Here is a 19,101-nt window from a genome sequence, read left to right on the forward strand (position 1 = left end):
CTGAAGAAAAGGTTAGTTTTAAATGTCTTACATTCTGTATTCACATATAAGGTTAGCTACGATATCAACAAACTAAAAAGGGTAACGAAAAGCCTTTACACAGTGAGAGCAAAACTTACTGCCTCATTACTAAACACCTAATGTCACCACCAAAATATACACACAAATGACACAAAAGAACAAATGTTCGGTCTAAAAACATTAAGCTGAATCCTACCTAAGAGCAGCTTACTTTTCACATTGAAAAGAGGTGAAGTGACTGTCTACGTTCTTGCTTTCCAGCAAAACACACAATCACTCATCACACCCAAAGATCGGCCACATTACCTCATCGGGAAAGCAAAAGCAGGTAAGTCGAGGAGAAAAACAAACCCCAGGACAATGTCACGGCCAAGCCTTCCCCTGCTCCCTTCCTTACTCTTTCCTTCAGCCAACAATTTTTTTTTGAGTGTCCACTATATGAATACTCATCCTCCATTTTTCCTTTCTGATTTTTTTTATGAAGCTGGTAACATTAGTTTAAGTAATCTTAAAAAAGAAAATACTTCTGTATGAGTTTTATAGTTATTTATAATACCGGGGGTGCCAAAAAAAATGTACATAAGTGGACACTTTGGTCAACATTGCTCAAGCAGTAGTTCACCGTAATCAGAAGTGTCTGGACACTGGTGGTAACCACTTTGAGCACCTCTTGTAATTGCAAAAGTTACATGTGACTTGTATTCATCTTTTGTTATCGGTATACACTGAGTATTACAATTTTAATACAGTTTCCCTTTCTTAAAATGTGTATACATTTTTCTTGCACCCTCTGTATATATCCTTAAACCAATTTTATTTTTATTGAAAAAACTTTTTGCCACCATACACAGGATAATCAGCGCTACTAAGGTGGTGTATGGTCCAGCAAATATGCAGACTAGATTTTCCATCTGAGTTGCCTTCTGCGTGTGAAAACAGGCAGCACATACGCAGTTTAGAAGGTGCATCCTTTGAGCTACTCTACCACCAATGGTGGTGAATCTCAAGGAACCAACCATACTGTTGGTTGCAGTGTGGGCAACCAACACTGCAAGATGGCCCAAGAAGCTGAGGATAAAGTTCATGGCCAATGCCCAGAGTGGCACTAACTACAAGTTCTTTCAGCTCCTCAAAACCTCTGTGGAGTGCCTGTTGAGGATCAAGGTTGGACCCTTTTCCGCATTAGCACAGTGCTGAAACAACTCTGCTCACCTGCCACACGCACACATGGGCTGATCTATCTCCGTTGAGCACAGGACCAACGGGGAGTGCACGCCCATCCGACATCTGAAAGTTCCCCCTGACTGCACAGTGCCAGTGTGGCAGGTAACAAAATGCAGAAGCATTCTTCCTCTCACACCAGGTGTTAAGCCTTCTCAATAAAAGCATACTATCATAAGTTGTTATTTATATTTCCATTGTCCCCTCTGAAAACCCCCAGTGATTTTTCTGAATACAACCCTTTATTTGCTACTTCATTAACTTTCTTTTATACTCTGGGTTTCTGAACTATTTCAAAATTAATTCAACCGAGACCACACAGAAATGAAACTACTGTGTCTGGCTCATTGGAGAAACAAACAGTAAGGTCCACCTGACCACAGTGATAAATTAGGAAGAGTGGTACCAATTAGTTGTTCATTAAGTCCCCAAAAACCTCTGTGGAGTTCACGTTCAGGATCAAAGCTGGACCCTGTTTCTCATTAGCACTGTGATTAAACAACTGTGCTCTCCTGCCACACCACAGCATCTTGTTAGGCACTATTTACCCGGTGGCGTAAGTCAGACAGGTGTCTCTGTCCATTTGGTACCCAAGGAAATGAGGTAATAACACATGCAACTTCCTTAAAGGGAAAAAGTCAAGCAGCCAGCAAAGGACCAGAACATCCTCTCTGTAATGCAGGTCTGAGCTCCTGGCAGGTGAACGCAGGATATAGAGGCCGAAAAGGAACACCAACAGACCCACAGGTAGGGGTTCATACCACTATATTCTCGCTGGCAGCCGGGCGAGACACAGGAAGTAGGATCCACACTTGCTAGCGTAGCCACGGCAGTTATATACAAAACAATAGTGGCTAAAGGCCAACTGGTTACAGCTGATGGCCAACTGGTTACAGCTGATGGCCATTTAATAACCGAGCCAGCATCTTTCCACGTGAGGCCGAGAGACTGGAAACTGCTCTTTGGGACTCTGTCCCCTACACCCTCTTTGAGACAGTGGTTTTCAGCTTAGTTTGCACATCAGAACCCTTGGCGAGCTTTGGAAAAAACACCAATGTCAGGTTGCCAAACCAGACCACATAGCCAATCCAGATCCAAGAAATAAATGCCTGGGAGTGGTGCCCAGCCATTAGCATGTTTTAGATGTTCTCCACGTGACTCAAAGGCACAGAGTTGAGAACCACTGTCCTGTACCCTACAGTAGATGTTTAAAAGGTTGTCACTGGCAAATACCAGTTTTCCTTCTCTCACTACCTCTTCTTCAGTGGCTTTACTTAACCAGTAAGAGAATGGAGGGGACAGGGATGACAGAGTGACAGAGCAGTGGTAAATGACAGCCATAACAATGAACCATGGACACAGCTGAACCAAGTATGTTCTCCGATAGGGCAAAAAAAAGCCCAATCAGAAACATGGTTCAATAAAAATCAAAAGGAAAATACATTCACGAGAGCTAAAAAGCCAAGTTCAAAATATGAATTTACACGCATTGTTGCATACACCCTGTTTTGTCTGCTTTGTTTTATTTTTCCCCCCTCAAAAGGGCAAATTTTCAAACAAATAACTACACATAGGCATGTGTGTCCCAAATGTCAGAATGAAATGCTAAGGAAATTCTTTCCAACATCTGAGAGTAATTTTGTACAATACATCATTGCTCCTATGCATTCACCTTAAAGTAGAAAGATCAGAGTAGAATAACTAAATATCTAAATGCAGTAATAGTTTTTCTCTCCTATTAAGCATGATCTGAAACCAACTAATTATTTCCAGAGGGAACGTCTCCCGTGACACTTTATTCCTGAGAACAATTTGGTCCGTAGGCCAACCAGGATTTCATGTACTGCCAGTACCACTAAGGGGAAAGTCTGTGACTAAAAGTATCCTCCTCAAATGAGGAACTCCAAGCACAAGAAACAATTAGATATTTAGTGGGGATTTCATATTTCAGTCTTGCTGTTCCCCAACCGGCATCCAAAGAAGTCACAAGAAGACTCTGTATTCCCCAAACACTGCAGATACAAGTTCTTAAAATTTCTAGGCTCTTGAAACACACACACACACACACACACACACACACACACACACACACACACACATCTACAACCTTCACACGTGTGAATGCTCATAACAAATTAGGTTTGTGAAAAACACTACCAGTTATACAATACACTCAAAATGAAAATACCAGAAAAGAGGTTTTATTCAACACAGTCTACAGGGCATTAGTCAAAGGCAACTGACAGTTTTATAACTGCTCAACTTGAAGCTCTTTGTTAGTGAAACCTTACACTAGGAAACTACTGTGGCTTACTTTCTCCTCCCCTTCTTCCCCTATCCGTCTCTTTTAGCTCTCCCAATGTGTTTGTTCTGTTCCCTTCTTTGTTTCTACCGAAAGGGAAACACTAACAGTCAAGTGGGTTTAATTTTTAAATTGGTACAAAAGCCTTAAACACTCTGTACTAAGAAAAAATGCAAATGGAATGCTCTTGAAAACGGTTGCACATTAAACACACATCTTATGACCCAGGCCTTTATTTACTAAGACGAGTTCTTAAATTCTGCGGAGGTCAGAAGTTTAGTTTATTCAGCAAGAATAACTTTGTTAGCAGCTCCAGCGCCTTCTTGTCACCACAGTAAACATCCACACATTCCAAATCCAGGAAAATGGGAGGCAGTCAAAGGAAGGCCAGAGCTGCCCAGGGTTCCATTACTGTGTGTGAAAAGCTTCTACAGCTATCAGTCTACCGTATGAATGTACAGAAGACATCCCCAGAGATGGATGGATCACAGCGTATAAAAGCAAGTACACCAAACTCAGGAGACTGATTTTTCAGAAGATAACAATAATAAAAATAATAACAATAAGAATAATAAGAATAATACTGTAAAGCTCTTTAAACATATGCCTGGTGTATAAGAATTCCATATCAACTTTATCAAGTTTTTAAACACAGATTTTTTTTCCCCCCTAAATAATCCCATCTTTTATTAGAGGCTAAGGTTAAAAGTCAAAACCCAGCAGACTTCTAAGCAAAGTAAAAAATAACCCAAGGCTTACAGCTGTTCCAGAAAGTTTGTGGCTAATTTTACAACATCTACCACCCAGTGAGGTCATACTACAGGAACTTGATCCTACCCTACACTGGAATAAATAAAATAATGACTAAGTCATAGCTAAGAAATGGAAGACAGTGCTTCACCCTAATGCATAAATTATCCAAGTACAAGAAAACCTGACTTTCAAGTTTATGGAAATTAACCCTTACTCTTTCCAAATCATTTTCTGGTCCTGAAAATTGGCACCTAAACTAATTAACGGTGACCTTCTTATGTCTTGAGTCCTATTCTGTACTTTTCACACCAAGAAACCAGCCTGAAGCCCTTATCCATCTATTCTGCTCTAGGGAAAATCTAAGGGAAGGAGAACTGTGCAACAGCCCAAAGAGAGGCAACCGGTGGTTTGTGTCCCACCTGGGATCCCTTGCACTGGATAGTGTCTGGACAGGCAAGCAAGATGGGAACATTCTAATTCCAGCTCCTCTTATATCAAGCCCTCCCAATGTGTTTGCATAGTACTGTTTTAAGTGGCTTTCCAATTAAAAGTACAACAAGGGAGGTGCCCCCTAAAATTTCTAAAGCCAAAAGTAAATTTTGACTTTCGCTTCCATTTGAGCGAACAAAAGAGTTCCACATAGCTACTGTTTTCATTCCCTTTCTCTGGTTCCTTCTTATATAAGTCTCTATTTTTCCTTACTGGTTATGTCTACAATTTTTAAAATCTAATTATGAAATATATCCTAGAAGAGTACATTTAATGTAATATGTAGAATTCAAAGATTTTTCTAAGAATTTTTGTTTTTCTATGTTAACACACCTTAAGCAATTTCTGCCTTCATATAATGATGTTTACGCCTGTCATTGATTTTCATTCTTCATTATTATTCTCTCCTTTCATCCCCCAGTTTGTCACTATTTTTAACTATTTTCTCTCAACTACTTCTTTCCCAACAATTACTCCCAATAGAGTCTCCTTTCCCATCCACTCAGCTTCTTTTGCATATATTTTACTGTCTCCTCTTTAAGTTTCAGCCTTTAATTTTTCCCGTTGTTACAGAGGAACCTAAACAATGATTTTTAGTCTCAGACTCTTCTTGTTACCCTCATCCTAGCCCTTCCCCCTCTCCTGAAAGACGGTGATATTAACAGCTGCCATCTCCTTTATCCTTGACCAGTCTAGCTTAGAGGAAACAGTTTCCCCCCGTTCTTCATTTTCCTTTGTTCCCCTGGAGGACCCTTTTCTACTCTACTCATTCCCCAGTGGAGCAATGCAGCTCTGTCCTTGGTATTTAGTTTTTAATTAGTTGGCCTCTATCAACTGCACAGAACATCTGAAACACGCTGTGTCCTTCATGAGCATGTGCTATAGATGTGGCCAGCCTTGGTCTGGATCCACGATCAGTATGGCATATGCCTGATTTATATTTCCAATAGCAATGATAGGGTTAATCCTGATCCATTTCTCTTGGACCTTGCTTCTCCTGTGACTAATGGATTGCATTTGTCAGATGGCCTGCCGAGCTAAGGGTCAGGGAAGGTGCTCTGGTATCCAGCTGGCCACAGAAGAGAACTTACTGGCTCAACTGGAGCTTAAGCCTTTGACCTTGGCTTCATTAGCTCTGAGCACCAACCAGCCATAGCCATAGTCCCATTACTGTGATGGCCCTCACTAAACGTAAGAACCCTGGCTCAATTCAGAAGCCCTAGTAACACAAAAATATCAAGACAGATAGATGAGCTGGCACACCGAGAAGAAAATGAACTTGAGCTCTAAGTCCCTTTCTCATTTCCATGATACGTCTTAGGGGACAGGGTAACCCTCACCCTGCTTCTCACAGTCCCTCATGTTAGAGCACTTAAAGTGGAGAATCACTTTTAGGAACACCTGACTCATTCTGAAAGTAAAAGCAGCCATGAACAAAAAGACAAACATAGTTCTTATTTCAACAAAAATCCAAAGAGCAGAAAAAAAACCACTCTTCTTTCCTCTCTGAATACCACAAAGCAAATTCCCCTTACAGGTGACATAAATACATCATGGGAAGAGGGCACAAGGAAATATATAAAAAGAAATTGTATTTACCTTCTTCTGTTTCATGCCACACGATCCCTTCCAAATTCACACTGGTCCCAGGTTCACAGGGCCCAAGACACTCTGGCTCTGTCACTACTCCAACTTCACAGGTATTGACACCCACGGAACGAGTCCGAACCAAAAGCTGTTCAACCGGTGCTGCAATATTGGATGAAGATGGGGAAAAGTAGGAGGGTAGAATCTGAGGCGTGAGACTGCTGGAAATCGGCGGTGGTGGTGCTGGCACTGTAAACAGGGGGTCAACCTGCAAGACAGACAGTCTTACTGCAGTGGTGCTGCATTCTGTGAGCGCTTCTTAATGCAATCTGTTCACATCACTTTTAGAACATATCACCATTCCCAATTTCATTTGCAATTATAATAGGCTTTGAGTGTTTTAATGGTACCAAAATAGAAAGTAGAACAGGAATGAGCATTTTATCTTTTCACCCCAAACAAGGCAAATCTGGGAGCTCCAGCTTCCTGCATTATAGGCAGGCCTTCGATGTCCTTCTAAACTCACCAGCAGACAACCTTTAGCTTCAGTAGACATGAATAAAATATGCTTTGCAAAATTAAGGCTATAGCCCACTTGGAATGAAATCTTATTTTCAAAATTACATTATTTTCCAAAGGAAAAACTTCCAATAAACACCACATATACATCACTGAACATCTAAGCACAGGAGATGGACTAAAATTGTTTTCAAAGTACTTTATACACCATAATGAATTAAAATCACTACTAAAATATATTAACTTCCTCTGCTGAATATATAAAATACATAAATTTGATTATATGCACTGAGACATACAAACTAGATATTATTAGCATATATTAAGCATCAACTGCAAAGTTTGGCAAAATTCATAAAAATGGAGATATGAATAGGTTTGCCCAACATCAGCAGAATTTGTTTCTCCAATATACAATTCCTTTAGTGGTTCAACTTGGAAAGATCCCTGATGAGCTTGACCAAGACTCAGCAGCCGTCTCTCTAAATCCAGGAAATAGAACTGACAGCCAACACAAGATCTGCTGCTGCAATAACTCCTTTGCACCCCCCTGTCCTGAGAAGAAGTATTTCTTCATGGAAAGTTTAGGAGTCTGGCTATCATGAGGCCAAAGGCCATGAATGTCCCAAACAGATAGATCACCAACTAACTCATTCAGTCCTTCGCCCCATTTTAACAATGATTTATGACTGCTACCGAAGAGCTTTAGTCCTGCTGACAGGTTATCAAATGTGGCAGAGCCAAAACTGCAAAGGCAGGTCTTCACCACCACTCCAGATGCCCGCTGCACATGGGCACCACCTACGTATAAGGAATGACACCTTGCATGTTGCATCAGTTGGGCTAGCAAATCATATGTATAAAAAGACACATAGAAGGTTGTTCTGGTAAAATGCTATCTTAGTCTGCTGTCCATATACCCCAGTTAACCTTTGTAAGAAATCAACGTTGTCTACAGACATAATATTATCCAGTCTTTGTTGTTTAAAAAAAAAAAGAAATGCACACACACACACACACACACACACACACACACACACAGTGCATTTCAAGATAAGTCACGTGAAGAAGTGTGCTTCTAGTTAAACAGCTGAAGCAGTCATCTGTGTGGGCTCCTTGTTCATATGACTGTAGGAACTATTTCTACAGTTTGCATTTCACTAAAATGATAAACTGACGTTCACTTGCCTGAGTGATCCAAGACGCAATAGAACAGCCCTTCATCCAAACTGCATGTTACAGAAACTTAATTTCCTGCTCTCAGAGCTGCCATAAAACTTCTTTTGCTCCATGCTTTTTATTGTTCTTCATTCTTGATCACAGAGCCCAAGAAAGAAAAGCATTTAACAGTCCCAAACCCCAGATCTGATGATTTATGCTTTCGCGTAAATACAGCTTAATGTGGATCAAAGTTCACACTGATAGTTCCTATTTTAAAACTGGGCTGACAAATGACGGAAGGAGCTCTGAGGGCGGGAATTTAAGGGAAGGGGACCCAATGTGTGAGATCAGAATGGCTTTCTAGAATTAAAAACAAAGACCAAGGAAAATTAGAAACCAGCTACTGCACTTTTTTTTTGCATGTTTCCCAACAACCTCTTAATTTGTATAGTTAGTTGTAAATTGACTATAATTTGATGCTACACATATAAACTGAAAAAAACTAAATGGAACAATATCCTCAAACTATTCTTTATAGCACTTGATTGACGGCCTACATTAATTCTCAGAGAAACAAACATAGCTTCAATTGGATAAACAAGATAATGAAATGAAACAAAAGAGGTGAGGAGTCTTAGAGAGCATCAATTCTCTGATTTAAAAATCCTGATCTTTAAAAATTGGGCCATGTGTGCAACAGAAGTTAGAAGGACAGGGCATGATGACCCTAGGACTTTGGCCCCAACTCTGACACATTAATTAAACGTGTGACTTTGGGGAATCATTTAACTTCACGGAGGCACATTTTCGTCAAGAGGAAAATGTATTGGTAACAAAACATATCACAACAGAATTTCTAGGCTAAATCCTTATGTAAGTATAACTGTACTTATGAATATATTTGCATACAGATACATACATTCATATACTATTCGGGATATGTATGTGATTCCAAACATCAAATTTCTAAAGAATCTAGATAGCTTGAATGGAGAGGCCATGGTATCCTGGGTCTACTAACAAGTTCAATGTGCTTATGTCTATTAACATACTCCACATGCAATGAAAAAAAACTTTAGTTGATGACATTTATAGAAGGGACACTGGAGCCCTGTCCCCACATGTTTTAAAATGAGAGTTTGACTATAAATATGAACTTACTCATAAACAGTCCACCAATGTGATAATAGCCTAAAACCCTTAAAACTTGATAAGAAAACTCTATAGGTAATATAGTTTTAAAGGTTACTCTTTGACTTACACACGTGAATTTCTTAGTTTTTCCACAGCCCTGGCTTCCTCACAGTAGCTCCAAACTACCCTTCCCTCAGGCCAGGGACCATCACAACCAGAGACTGGAGACAAGGGAACTTTTCTCCATTGGGATTTTAGGATTTGGAAGTGAGAACAAAGACCACCCACGTGGTCTACCGGGGATCCCTCTTCCCTAGAAATCACCAATGAGAAAGGAGGGTGGGGAATTACAGCCATTCCCAGAGGTGTTTTATTTGGCAGGTATGCTACTTTTAAAAATATTCCAATGTTTTGGCCAACACAAAAAATTAGGGAAATGTATGAATTTCCACTATCTCTTAACATAGTAACTGAAAAGTATGCTACACTGGGCCCACATTCCCCGTAGCATCAACTGGGAGGGTTGAGCCTCCCTTCAGCCTGCGGTCACCAGCCCAGACCCAGGCAGCAGAGTCTGTCCTCCCAGCTTTTCCGGGAGACAGTCACAGAATGTTTTAGATATAAGGTCATCTAGCCCAACTGACTCATTCTAGAGAGAAATGTAGCCCATAGTTGTGCAAGGGCAAAAACCTATCTCTAATGGCAGCCCAGGTGAGTATGAAAGAGCGGCATTCTACAACCAGAAACTTTACAGTAGGGATTTAACAGACATGAGGAGACAAAAGGGGTGTGTGGAACTCATTCAGAGTGTGGACAATTCTTGCTGCCCGTGAACGCTCCCAGTGGGAGGTGTTCCCCCCAAAAAAGGTTTCAGTTCTCTTGTGTATCTCACGGTGCTAACACAAAGCCACATGGACCATATGTAAAGCAGGATTTTTGAGGGCTTTCAATAGTTACTTTTGCCTTATACAGAAGATCAACTCTACTGCACCCTCATTTCTCAGGTCACTGATCCTTACACGGAACCATCATTTCTTCAACCAATGAAGCTCCTTAATACAGAGGGCAGCAACAGTTCTCACAAGTACTCTCTCTGGAGAGGAGGCCGCATACCCTTGGATTTGATAGTACTGGGCCTCAGGTTGTGTTGGGTTCAAATCCAGGCCCTCTCGGTATTTGCTGTGTGGGACTCTGAGCAAGTTACCTGGCTCAGTGTCTGGGTCTAAGAAATGGGAGCAAAAATAACAATTACCCACATAGAGTCGCGGTGAAGACTCAGTGAGATAATTCATGCTAAGTAAAGGCTCAGCCATAGTGCTTAGCTCAGTAAACAATGGCTTTAAGAAAAAAAAAAAAAAGTCCCTGCTCTGATATTACAGTTCCCTAACCCTTCAGGCAACCTTACAAAGCTCCTTTTTATATCCTACTATGTTTAACATAAATCTATAATCCCCTTCAAATGCATGGGTAAGTGCAGTTAAAGTGTGTTAAAAGTATAAGAAAAAGGGCTTAACCCTGAGAAGTTCAGCCTGGGGAAATACCGCTCCTTTCATACACTGGCATCTGGCAGCATAATCCACCCCCATTAGATACCACGTCCCGATGACTCCTACACTCCGACAAAACCTCCTTCCCCTAATCTCACGTTGTACCTCTTTTTCATACACTGCTCCCCACAAAGGCTCCTTTTACTCACCTAAACTCGATCATATATCCACCCAATAAATCATTTCTACACACCTGCTGTGTGTCAGGCACTGTGCGGCCTGCTAGCAAAACAAGAGTGGGCAAGGCTGTAGCACTAATCAATAATCATCCAAATTACAGTTGTAACTGTGGAACCGCACCCCAGGGGCTGTGGGGGGGGGGGGGGGAGGGCCTGAGTGCAAACAGCAGCATGTAGGGGGAGATGGCAAGGGGCAAGGTCAATCTCTGGAGCTGGAATCCAGCTCTGCCTTTAGCTACATAACCTCAGGCGAGTCTCTGGATCTCTGTGGGACTCAGTGGCTTAATCTGTAAGATGGAAATGACACCTGGTTAACGTGACTACTACATGAGATCACACAGACAACGTTAGCTCAGGGCCCAGTACAGAGTAACACTCAATAAATAAAAGCCATTGCCATGGTCAATATTATTATCATTATTACAAATACACTTGCGACGTAATCTAAAAAGAAATCAATAGGTGCTTTGGCCCTATAAGGCCAAATGCTAGGATTCGCTACTTTCAAAAGGCAATTTAAGAGAGGCAGTTATGAATATCTTTCTGGGGGGAAGTTCCCTAAATTGGTCATAATCAGATACTCCATTTAAAAATCGTTGGGGAATTAGTAGTCTAATAATACCAATCACTGGAATAAAAGATAAGAATGGAGAACTGGCCGGGTTTAGTAACTGTTCCTTTGTCAAAGCTCTTTTCTGTCATCTTGATGGGACACTGATGTAACCTATTGCAGCCCAAAAGAGGAAAAGCAGGAAAGCAGCCATCTCCAGTGGAAAAGGAAAAAAAAAGAAGGGAAAAAAAAAGGCCCATAAGTCTAACAGCTGGTGATGGCAGCCTGTCAAACTGAGGAAAGTTAATGTCAAGAACAGACGCGCGGCAGTCTCTCACTGTTATTTTTGCATGATTATTCCCAGGTGTTGGTGCACGCTGAGCAGTAGCCTGGCTATTTATCACTCGAGAGAGCCTAAGAGCATGGGAGTGGGGGAGCATGGAGAATAGAGAGAGGCGGGGAAGAGAAGGTTATTTACACAGATAGCGGCACTTAGTGTGTGTAATCAGAGGACGGGAGTGGGGGGGGAGGGTGGCTGTCTGCAGAGATATTCTGGCAATATTTTCCCTGTTCACCTTATTTCAAGGGCTTCCTGAGTGCTGATGAGCAAGGAAGCCTCCAAAGCCGGAGGGTTGGTGGTGGTGGCTTTGCATGGCTGGAGCAGTGACTCTATCAGCCAGTGATGGTTTCCAGTACCTGGAAACTGATAGCCAATGCGGAAGGGTTGCCAGGGCAGGGCTGGGGCGCTCTAGTGGGCACTCCTGCTCTGCTCAGACCCAACAAAGAGCCAGTCAGGTGGCTCCACAGTGGGGACAGCTAGTGCTGCCAGGAGGAGGGAGAAGGAGAAGCTCAGGGCCAGGGAGACAAGCAAGCCTGGATGAAAGATTCCCTCCCACACCCCAGGGCAGGGGAGCTCGCCCCAGGTTTCTTCCATCTGTTGCCACAAATCTCCAAGCTCATCTTGCTGTTAACCCCTCCATCCTGGGGTTCTCAGATCACCAACAACCAGAGTGGGAATGGTGTTTTATTTTGCTCAGTCAATATTTTTACATTCTAGGAGCGCGCCGGGGCACAATGACTTAATGCTCACGTTTTCTTCATATCCCAGTATTTGGCTGTTTTATGAGACTGCCCACAGTCACCTCTTTAATTTAAAAAGCATTAGACAGAGGTTGCTCTTCGTGTAGGGGAAATCACAGCTCTTTAGAGGTGACCACTGCCGCAATCTCTCACTTTCCATTTCACCGCCCTTTCTGTCTTACATCCCTGCTCCGTGAGCAAAGCAAGGGAAGCTTAAAAAACTGTTTCCTTACGCACTCATCTTTTCTCCATCCCTGATGGACAAATCTGGAACTGTATTTCAGTCACTCCTAATTAGAGAGATTTAGGAGACAGGATCAAAAGCAATTTGTGCTTTAAAGCTTTCTGCGAAAAACGACATGGGCAAATTCTTACTAAGGGCCTACCTACCGTATACCTGGCACCACACATTTTCTATGTCCTCCATTTAACTCTTACAACATCCCCATTTCATAGAGGCAGAAGCTGAAGATCTCAGAGGATGGGCAACTTATCTAAGGGGCTGAAATTCAAGGCCAAACCCCTCTGACTTCAAAGTCTGTGGACTTACCAAAAAAAAAAAAATAGTTTTAACAATCAGCAGCTACTGTTCAACACATGTACCACAGGAAGGGTTGCGTTACAGTGTGCATTCTCTCATTCAGTCTTCACAACGAGACTGTGAGGAAAGTACTTTACAGATGAGAAATAAGAAACTTGAGGAAAGCAACTTTAAAATGTCACTCAGTGTCTGCAGCCGAGCCAGACTTTGAACCAACAACATTGATGTAACAGCATAAGCAAACTCTCCTCAAAGTAAAATAGAACACAAGATGGAAAGAAACCTTCCCCCCAAAGTATTTTTTGACCCTTCTGTGTTAGAAGCCACGCCCACCTGTACCACCTTTTATTTTTGCACATAGTTCAGGACGATGCCCCTCGCGTGCAAATACCGCAATCCTTTCAGAAGCCTCACGTAAAAGCCTCACAAAACCAAAGCTCAGGTTTGTTTTGTTGTGATTGTTTTAAATCATCCAATTCCAAAAGCTACAACTACCGGTATGTACAACGACTGGGAATTATACCATTATTTCCATTTTCTCATTCCCAGGTGTGAAGACCAGAGACTGCCCTAAGTAAAAAGCTAAAGGTTTAGCTGCTCAAGGGCTTTTAAAGGCTTAGACCTGGCAGGTCTCCCTGGGGATGGACTTCCATTTCCAACCAGGTCTCCAACCAGCCTGAAATCTAGGGTCAGTCCAGGCTCAGAGCCAGTCCAGGGTCTCTATGCTGCAGGCGGGGGTGGGAGGGTGGGGATGGGGGGTTGGGGATCACTAACTTTTAGTGTATGACTCCAGAAGTGTCCCTACATGCAGGTTACAAAGCGGAGGCACAAATGGGCTAACCACATGCATAAAATGTACTTTAAACAAGTGACTGTTTTAACTTCATTTTCTAATGTTGACAGTTTTTCAAAGCAAAAGAAAAGGTACTGAGTATGTAAAGATGGAGTTTAATTAAACTGCTCAATTTAATATCTTAATTTTGTTTATTTGTTTTGAAGTCAAACCAAATTCAACCGTGTAGAGTTCCACAGGAAAGTGACACCGGTGGAGGTGGAAGGGACATAGGGACTCCAGCCTTTCCACCAGAGCACATCAGTTGTCACATACTTAGCCTCATTTGTGTTCTTTGAAAAAAAAAGTGTCCTATGCTGAGCCAGACTCTTCATGTTTTAAAAGTGCCGCTGACATCTTCCAGAGCTCAGTCTACTGGGCGTGCTTCATTTAAATAGTAGCAGTAAATGGTCGCTGTTTCCATATCTCGTTCATAAGGATTGTCTGATTTCCTCTCATCCTGTCTATTTCCAAGGACACTTAAGAAACAAAAACTAGCCACAAAGAAAGGAGACTGTTCTAAAGGTACTAAAAAGAGTCTGTCTTCTTGGATTAATCCTCCTCATGAGTCCCTTTACATACTTTGTATAAAGGTGAATTCCTGTAAAGTTCACACAATCCCATTGCTATCAATTAGACCTGGTGCCCAATCCTTAAGAGTAAAACTTTTCAAGAAGAAGCTCAACAGTTAAACTCTGGATTTTCCTTAACATGGATGCACTGATATTGATGAACAAATTACATTTCAAAACCCCTAAATATTGAGTCCCTTAGCAGATCTGGACTGCAATACACTGCCCGTCTTTGCATGACCCTAAATTCTCCTTGAAATTAGGCTGAAGTTGGGGAAAGATTGAAGGCCTCTTACCCTCACCCTTCTGGACAAGACATGATTCTAAGAAGGGAGGAAGGAGAGTGGAAAAAAAGGAAAGAAAAGCCTGTTTTTTTTGGGGGGGAGGGTCACCTTATTCTTAATCCTCATTTCTTTACCTTATACTAGGGAATCTCACTTGCATACCTAAAAGGAGTATTTTCAACTAAAATTTTAGACATTTGAGTTATCAACACAATATATGCTGGTCATAACAAATGAAATAACAAGGAAGTGCCTGAGTCACACGTAGGGGAACTCAGGGGTGCCTCTCCAAAGCATGGTGGGTCAGCCACAGAACGGGGTCATTTTGACCCCTGCCCAGCACACTGTCTTGGTAGCATTCACTCTCTTCCCTGCAAATCTAAACACTGCTCACATAAATACATGTCTTGTGACATAAACATCTTGTCCTTCCCTTTTCCCTCCAGACCTCCCAAATGCTGATTCTAAATACTGATCAATCTCAATAAATTAATGAAAGCTTTGAAATTTTAATTTCATATCAAATTAAACAACTCAGAAAAGCTCTGCATCGCTTAGCACAGAGATAGGCGGTGAGAGAGAGGTGAAATCCTAGAGCTCCTACAGCCACCTACCTGCGTAATTGCAAGGGCTCCTTGGAGACACTCACCTTCATTCTCATTACAGCTCTACCAAAAGCAAGGGTGAGGTTCCTCATCTGATTTTGTAAACTGAGGAAACTGAGGTCTTAAGAGATAAGTCACCTTTCAGGGTCAGGAGCAAAACAAGAGGACCTAGGTAGGATATCCTAACAAGAGGACCTAGGATATCCTAATGGGGACTGTCGTGACTTCTACCAAGTTCTGTACCGTAACTCAAACTTATAAAAATTGCTTCTCATAAAACCCTCCACAAAAAAGCTGCTCACAATCCAGAATTCTGTTTCCCCTCCTGAGAACAGAGCAGACTATAAAAGCCAATAGGTCATTCCCCAGGGAGAACCTCTCTTCTAACTGTTTTTTATGCATCCTTCCAGAAATTTTATCCATATAAAAACATGCAAGGGGAATCACTTTTCAATTTATAGCTTTTTGTGCTGCATGGATTTTAACATGCATATGTATTACTTTTTTAATTTCTTTTTTAAAAAATGAATTTTTAATAAAAAGATGCCAAGCCATTCCACTTTAGAATAAGAGTAAACAAATGCTAATGCAGAAGAGAGAAGGCATGGGATGTCTGAAGACTATTATTTCAACTCCTCATGCAGAGGTCTTAAAATCAACAGGTCAAGGGTAGTATTAGGACCTACAGTAGTTTGTGTGACAGGGGTACAGTGTATTGATCCCATGCCCTCTTCTTTATAAGGGCTGCTGCTGCTTAAAGCGGCCTCTCCTTGGGAAGTCATTTCCTCATCCAGCAAATTTTTGCCAGGTTCCACTATGTGCCAAGCATCTCTGCAGGAGTCCCAGAGAGGCCCCGAGGCGACAGAGGGGACTAGCAGTGGCCATACAGCAGTGTGTGGTCAGGGTTGAAGCGGTCGGTGGGTCCCAGGGCATTGTGAGAGCACCAAGGGCAGGGCAGGGAGTGTGCAAGATGGATCTTGAGGAAGTGCAGGAAGGAGCTAGGGGAAGGGACGGGAGGTACAGGCAGAGCTGAGCCATTTTGGACAGCACAGTCAGTTAAGGGGCTCAATGTGTAAGGGTTCGGGATAACAGAGAGAGCTGGGCTGGAGAATCAGGCACTCGAAAAAAGCCCAGATCAGCCTAAGAATTTGGGGGGCATTATTGCAAAATTAGAAGAGAGCACTGAGAATTTTAAAATAGGGGCATGGGAGGACAGGACGGTTGGTTCCTTTGGTGAAAAACCACACAGGAAGCTGCAGGGAAAACAGACAAGAGGGGGTAAACCTGGAGGAAGGAAGGAGGACAGTTAGGAAGCCATTACAGTAGTTTACAGATGGCAGCTGTGGTGGGGATGGGGAGAGAGAGAAGATGCTCTCAGCAAGGTGGGGGAACACAGTAAACTGAAAGAGGAGCCCCAGGGTTCTGTTTCAGTTGGTGAGGGCATCTTTCCCTGTGATAGGAAGGATGGGTGAAGAATCACCTGTGGGGTGATGTCTATTGGACCGGTGGATAGAACTGCGTGGCCCTCAGGAGAATTACCTAGCCTAGAGGGGAGGCAGTGGCATAGAGAAAGTGGTGACGCCAGCAGAGTGGAAAATGTGAAGAGTATGAAGAGAAGAGGCAGAACCCTACAGGTCCCAACACTGATGGGGCAGAAAGAGAGGAGAAGGAGTCGCCGTTAAGTCACAGCAAACCAGGAGAGAGAGCCCAGATCAGAGTCATCTGAGAGACCTGGTGTCCAAAACCACAGAGAAGTCCAGAGGAGACAGTGCCTGGAAGAGTGCCACCCTTGGGAAGTCGGTCTGGGGTCCCTCCCTACCCTCTACTTACCTGCAGAGCAAGCTCTTTCACGGCTCACAATTCCTAACACAGCCCTTAATTTCACCCTAACAGCCGTTGGCAGCCCCATCGTGTGGCCTCTACACCTCCCTGGCATCTTCTGTTTCAATGTAGGTGAAGAAATAATGATTCAACACCAAGGCTGCAACTAACGCTTTTCCTTGAGTGGACTTGATCTTTGAAAATCCAGACTCTACCCCCAAAGGCCAGCTCCCTCCACCTTCTTCTGTCACTGGCATCCACGAAGAAAACGAGGCCTTTGCTTCAGGAGTCTGGGTATCACAAACCAAGGGGTATCCTGGATATACGTTTTCAAACTGACCCCACCTGATCCTGTCCTTCCCAGAATGACACTCAGCAGTGTCCGAAGTACCCGCCTGGAGAATCACTGCCAGCACAGGACAGAGATAAACTCTCTCTCCTTCCCTTCTCTCTATTTACTCTCTTACCTTTACAAATATGTTCCCTCGTTCCCTATTTTCCTTTGCACAGACTACATATCCCATTGCCTCCAATAAGAACACCTTCCCTTTCCAGTCTAGGAGCAATAAGCCTTTACAGAGGCAGAATCAAGGGTCGTTTACCCTGCTTGGAATGTCTCTCCATCCACAGTCTGGTTCAAGGGTTGGCGAACGACCTTTTTTTATACCGTCCTAAGAATTTTTTTTACAAACGAATTTTTACTATCAATTTAATGATCGCAACCCCTAACTTTGAACCCATATGAAGTGAAATGTTATCACCATTCCCTATAAAAAGAGAATTCGATTCTTCTCATTAGAAGACCTGTATTACAAATTGTACTCAATTACTATCATTATTTTTTAATTTTGATAAATTAAAAAAAACCTGTAGAAACTGTTTTCTCTCCCCATTATGTAACTACCTACATAATATCCTTGTTGCATCTGAGCCCACAAAGATTGAAATACAGAAGGTGCCAAAAAAAAAAGTGTACACATTTTAAGAAAGGAAAACTATTAAAATTGTAATACTCAATATATACACCGATAATAAAAAATGAATTCAAGTCACATGTGACTTCTACAATTATAAGAGGTGTTTAAAGTGGTCACCATCAGCGTCCAGACACTCCTGTTTATGGCGAACTACTGCTTGAGCAACGTTGACCAAGGTGTCCACTTGTATACAGTTTTTTGGTATCCTCGGTATATACTATGGTCTCTTTACAGAAAAAGCAAATTAATAGCAAATATCTGTACAGATGCCCCTTGAACAATACCGATTTGAACTGTGGGGGTCTACTTCAGATTTATTTCAATAAATACTGTAAATTTATTTTCTCTTCCTTATGATTTTCTTTTCTCTAGCTTACTTTACTGTAAGAATACAGTATATAATATATATAACATACAAAATACATGTTAATCCATTATTTATGTTATTAGTAAGGCCTTCAGTCAACATTAGGCTATTAGTAATTAAGTTTGGGGGGAGTCAAAGTCATTCATGGGTTTTTGAGGGTGCAGGGCAGGGTTGTCGCCCCTAACCCTTGTGTTGTTCAAAGGTCAACTGTACTTTCAATAGCTGACTCAGGTCTACCCCTGGACTCTAATATAAGCTGATGGAGATGGGGAGAAGGGATGGGAGGAGCAATGTTGGAAGAGAGCAGGAAAAGGAAAAAAGGAAGCAGGGAGTAGGAAGAAGTATAGGGAATAAAAAGTAAGCGCACACAACCATTTCTGAATGGCGGAAAAGGAAAAACAAAAAAACATAAGGTACCAAGTACTTCTTAGTTTTCCCAATAAAACCCAGGAGTAATAACCCAGTGCAGAGACACAAGGAGGCATATTTCAATTCTAACTTGAAACATTCGATAAATATTTATCAAATATCTCTTTGTAATGCCAGCCATTGGGCGCAA

At 42.1% G+C, this 19,101-nt stretch overlaps 1 protein-coding gene across 5 annotated transcripts in view; it reads right to left on the bottom strand.

Annotated features, from left to right (window-relative positions):
- Positions 1-19,101, bottom strand: part of ZNF608 (zinc finger protein 608) — a 104,508-nt gene that overhangs the window by 50,940 nt on the left and 34,467 nt on the right. For all 5 annotated transcript variants that reach the window (XM_019728034.3, XM_074328551.2, XM_074328550.2 and 2 more), the window contains one exon: positions 6,386-6,641. In XM_019728034.3, the coding sequence (XP_019583593.1) occupies positions 6,386-6,641 (256 nt within the window). The remainder of the gene's footprint in view (positions 1-6,385; positions 6,642-19,101) is intronic.

Source organism: Rhinolophus sinicus, chromosome 3, assembly GCF_057876585.1.
Source record: "Rhinolophus sinicus isolate RSI-liver-muscle chromosome 3, RSI-T2T, whole genome shotgun sequence".
Classification (NCBI taxonomy): Eukaryota; Metazoa; Chordata; class Mammalia; order Chiroptera; family Rhinolophidae; genus Rhinolophus; species Rhinolophus sinicus.